Genomic DNA, 4854 nt, shown 5'->3' with positions numbered 1-4854 from the left:
GTTCCTAAGTAATTTAAAAGGTCTCAGCCAGCTGAATTCTGAAAGACACCTGACTTCCAAGCAACACCTCTCACTTCTTATATCTAAGTATAGAAGGAAAAACCCCCTAAAAGCAAGAAACTCCTGCTGGCAATCCCTGGCATTAATCCCTTCAGTACCCACGAGGAGCATTCAGCACAGACATTCCCAGCATTTTGATCAGCTCTGCTTTAATGAATGTTTTTTATTTATTTCAGAGTTCTGTACCAGCAACAGAGCCAGAGCAGTGTCCAGGACACTTGTGAGCATCAGTTTTGTATTTTGGTTTTGCACAAACACAGCCTCAAAGCACTTTAAAATAATTCCCCGTGAATTAAAAGGCAGCAGCAGAGCCCTTGGTGTCCTCACTCCCAAATCCCGCTGCTCCAGGGACCTGCCAGGCCTTGGGGATGAATGGATCCTGATGCTGCAGTGCAGGAATTGGCTTTACCTGGAGGTTTGCTCTCACCTGCCAACAAACCAATGAGGAGCATCAAGAGCCAGCCAGAGAAGGCGTCGCTCACGCTGTGCAGCAGTGCCCAGGTGGACTCTTTGCTTCTGTTGGTGATCTGGGAAAGGGTTTGCAGAAAGAAACAGAAATCCATGAGGACTCTGATCCACTGTGGTGTGAATGCTCCCAAACTACTTGGGGACACTGTCACTCTGCTTTGAGGGGGGAGAGTAAATCATCTGACAGTGGCTGCTCCTACAGCTGGTGCAGTGCTGGGTGGGAGGCGCAGGAGAATGGATCAAGGATCACGGAATCCCAGAAGGGGTTGGGTGGGAAGGGACCTTAAAGATCACCCAGTCCCACCCCCTGCCATGGGCAGGGACACCTTCCACTATCCCAGGCTGCTTCAAGCCCCGTCCCACCTGGACTGGAACACTTGCAGGGATGGGGCAGGCACAGCTGCTCTGGGCACCCTGTGCCAGAGTCCCAAGGAAACGGACATGAGGGGGTCGCAGATTTAATGCCAGCAGAGAGGAACGGTCCAGCTGGGAAGCAGGCACTGGTGGCAGTGGGGAGTGGGACTCAGCCCTGTCCCAGATGCCCCAGGATGGCTGAGGGCTGTCAGTCTCACTGCTCCTGACAGGCAGACAAAGGGTGACAGAACAGCCGTTGTGTGCCTGGCTGGCTCTCCAAAGGGAAACATTCCAGCTCACCACTATTATTCCCAGATAAAAAGGCACATTGATGGACACAACTAACACCCCAAAATGAGGAATACATGCAAGAAGAATCCTTTCTGCCTGGATGAGCTTTGGTTGGGTTTTTCTCTGGAATTCTGTCCCCTTGGCTGGATCTGCACTCACCCAGACTGGGGCATTCTATTTATTTCCTGTATTTGTGCAGGGTCTGTGTTCTGCCTGGGCTCTGTCAGTAAGACACAAGTTGTTTTGTGACACTCAGGGAAAAAAATAAAGAATATGTTGGCAAACAAATAGACAAGTTGAGTTCAGTCACCACCCTGCAAGAGTGCTGCCAGCAAGGCAGGAGCAGGCTGGGGACATGGGTATTTCAGCTAAAGCCCCCCTTGCATTCTGAGCAGATTCCTTTAATTGCAGAGCGGTGAAGTACTGGGAAGGAGTTCTGGAAGAACTGCATTCAGTCTTCTCAAGCACAAAATCCCCACAGAAAGAGCACCATTCACCAGTGCAACTGTGAGAGCGGGAAACCAGGCTGGTTTTGTGCTCCAAAGGCCCCACTGCAAACAAATCAAAGCCCTCCGAAGAGAAGCAGCAACCAATGAACTGCAACACGTTGGATCCAGAGCTCCTTTTCCTCAAACAGAACTCTCAGCTCCCATCCTAAGGGCCGTCCCTCCATCCCAGGGGTCTCTAGGAAGTGCCTCCCTACCCCAGCAAGAGTCACACATTCCTTATCCTGCACTCAGAGCCAGCGAGGAGGAGCAGGAGTTTTTACCTCCCTGTGCCTGTCCCGATCCCTGGACTTCTCTCGCACCCAGTCTATCGTGTTAAAATCTTCGTAGGTGCCCACGCCAGGAAGAGGCTCCTCCAGGAAATCCATCATGGTGCTCGTGCCGTTCATCCCTCCTCCATTATATGAGGAAAAGCCTGGTGGGGAAGGAAAGGGGGAAATTGAGCATTTCTCAGTTTCCCCTCTTCTTATAAAAAACCAAAACTCATTTAGGAGGAAAACTGGAGATTTCAGTGGAAATAAAGAGCTACTGAGGTGTCCCCTGAGCTGAACAGCACAGGCACATGTTCCCAGGTGATCTGTGCCCTTCCCAGCTTCAGCAGCTCACCTGGAGACTGGGGGTTCAAACCAAAGTAAATCACCACCAGCATATAAATGGTGACTTCTCCCTAAATCCAGGACGTGCCACAAGGATATTTTGCTGTTTGAGGCAAGCAGATGGGAGAGGGAGAGGAGAGAAGGAATATTTAGGACTTCCAACAGAGCTGAAGGGTGAACCAGGTGGATGTGGCAAGGATGAGAGCAGGATGGGCAGGAAGGCATGGATGGGAGGAGGGAAACAGGGAAAGCAAAGCATCCAGTGGGGCCTGGAAAGCAAAAAGTGGTATCAAGTGGGGGCTGGGGAAAACACCAAACTGGGACTTGCAGCCTCCTCAGGTGAGAATTTAGCCAAACCACTGGGCCTCCTGTTTAACCTGCTCCAGCCTATGGAAAACGATGCTCAGCTTGGGTGTACATTCCCAAAATTCTGGCTCTGGAAGACAATACGTGTTTGCAGCCATCCAGAGGGAAAAACAGATGAGCAAAACCCAAAATCCAGTCAAAACTGAAAGGTGAGGGGAAGAGGAGGGTTAAAAGTCCCTGGCAGAAGGATAATGGTTGATACCTGAGCATATTTAGCTTGCAGATATCACGGGGGCAAAGGTGTCTCCAGATGGGAAAAATAAGGAATTCAAAGAGCTGCCCTCTGCCCCATCATCTGAGGCAGGAAGGGAAAAGAGCTGTGAAGTCTTCCCAAGCCCATCTCCCAGACTGCCACAGCTGCAGGAAAACAAGATGAGTCATGTACAGAACTGACAACCACCACAAAATAACCCACTTAAAACAGCTCCTCGCTTCACTTGGGACAAAAAAAGGTGGAGTTCTCCAAAGCTCTTCCAAATGCTGAGTACACAGGCCGTGAGCCCCAGCTGCACTGGGAGGAAAACGGGGCACGTTTTCCATGAGGGATCTCTGGTTTTAACAGCATTTCTGAGACCAGAAGCTTGGAAATACAGAATTAGTATCAGGGCTTCCAGAGACTTCCCCACTAAAATATCCCCACTGGAAATCCTAGATGCTGTTCCCTCAATCTGATGGATCAGAATCTCCTTGAATAAACCATCCTGACCACAACAGGAGCAGGTGGAGCACGGCGAACACTGAAGTGCCTGGAACTCCTCCTGCCACCGGGCTGGTGCTGCTCAAGGACACAAGAGCTACCCCAGGAACAAACAGAGGCCTCATCCCAGTCACCTGAGCAAGTCCCACCTGCAGCCCAGAGCAGGAGCTGGGTTTGTTCCCCCAGGAATGACCACCTCTCCCAGAAGCACCCCAACCATTCCTGTCTCCGTGCTGCAGGCAGCAGCATCTCACTGGTTATTCCTTGTCTTTTTTTTTGGCCTATCTACCATAATCTTTCCTAAAGATAAAAGATACAGCTGTTCTAAAGAAAAGTATTAATGAAGGAGAGCTCAACCAAGCTAATAGAACACCCTGAGAAGCATTTGCTGCAAGATGATGAGATCAGGCACATTCCATGCTCACTCTCCTGGAATAACTGCCCAGACCAGCGACTTTGAGCTGTCCTGGGAACCCTCTCCCAGCTCAAAGCTTGTGATGGAGCACCAGGAACCAGACCCTGAGGCACAGAGCAAGCACAGAGCTGCAATGACAGAGGGGCTCCAAGTCCTGGTGCCCCCAGCAAGACCCTGACGGCACCCGCAGTCCCCCAGGCACAGCCCCTGTGGTCTCCAGACCAGGCAGGTGCAGTTTGGAGCCTGATCCTGCTCTCCAGGATCCCTGCTCAGCCCAGCCTGCCATCCTACAGCACCAGCATTTCTATTCCCAAAGGAGAATCCCAAGGCCTCCAGCCACACACGATTGTTCATTTGACAGATGATGAGAAAACATCTTTATATTTTTTCCAGGGGTAATCCAGAACTATAAAATGGCTGACAGCCATAAATATTTATAAAGATCATATTTCCTGCCTCAGCTTGCTGCAAATCAAAGATCCTAGGATTCCCAGATAGGAATAAAGGAGGAAAATGAGCTCAGTGATGCCCTGCCAAAACACATCCAAGATGATTGCACAGATCTCCCTGATTTTAACGTCCAGATCTCCAAGCCAAATTCCATGCCCGACACAGCGAGTGGAAAGCACCCCTGTTACAGCTCATTTCAAACAGAGATTTCTCAGTGTTTTGATCACCCCCAGAAGGGGTCAATTAATGCCCCACTTCAGGCCCTGCCGGGCTCAGGAAAACCAGGCTGCACTTGGTGCTGTGCCATGTGCCACCCTGCAAAGCCACAGCGTTTGCTGACTGTCCTGCACCTGGAGAGCTCCGCCGCTGCTTCCCTGCTCCAGCAAATCCCAGCAAAGCAGGGGGCTCGCAGGGGAGAGACAGCAAACAAACACCCATTACACACCAGAACCCCTGCAGCCCACCCAGCCTGACCCAGCACCCTCATCCCGGCCCCGGCCCCGCCGCAGCTCCGGGGGCGGGTCGGTGCCATGGCCGGGCTCAGGGGGCCATTCCCGGGGCTCACAGCGGCACTCCGGGCATCCTCCTCCTCCTCCGGGCTCCACTGAGCCCTCCCCACTCCTGGCGTCACCGGCACCGTCACCAGAGCCA

The 4854-nt window shown here is 51.9% G+C and overlaps 1 protein-coding gene across 1 annotated transcript in view; it reads right to left on the bottom strand.

Annotated features, from left to right (window-relative positions):
* The window catches only part of LOC103622311 (H(+)/Cl(-) exchange transporter 5), a 24189-nt gene that overhangs the window by 9110 nt on the left and 10225 nt on the right, over nucleotides 1-4854 (bottom strand). Inside the window, exons 3-4 of the mRNA XM_017741065.1 lie at nucleotides 1943-2094; nucleotides 488-587 (exon numbers count right to left, since the gene is read on the bottom strand). Of these exons, the coding sequence (XP_017596554.1) occupies nucleotides 488-587; nucleotides 1943-2094 (252 nt within the window). The remainder of the gene's footprint in view (nucleotides 1-487; nucleotides 588-1942; nucleotides 2095-4854) is intronic.

The sequence above is a fragment of the Corvus brachyrhynchos genome, unplaced genomic scaffold (genome assembly GCF_000691975.1).
Source record: "Corvus brachyrhynchos isolate BGI_N302 unplaced genomic scaffold, ASM69197v1 scaffold351, whole genome shotgun sequence".
Classification (NCBI taxonomy): domain Eukaryota; kingdom Metazoa; phylum Chordata; class Aves; order Passeriformes; family Corvidae; genus Corvus; species Corvus brachyrhynchos.
The sequence above is the reverse complement of the archived record's forward strand: the minus strand, read 5'-3'. Positions and strand labels throughout refer to the sequence as shown.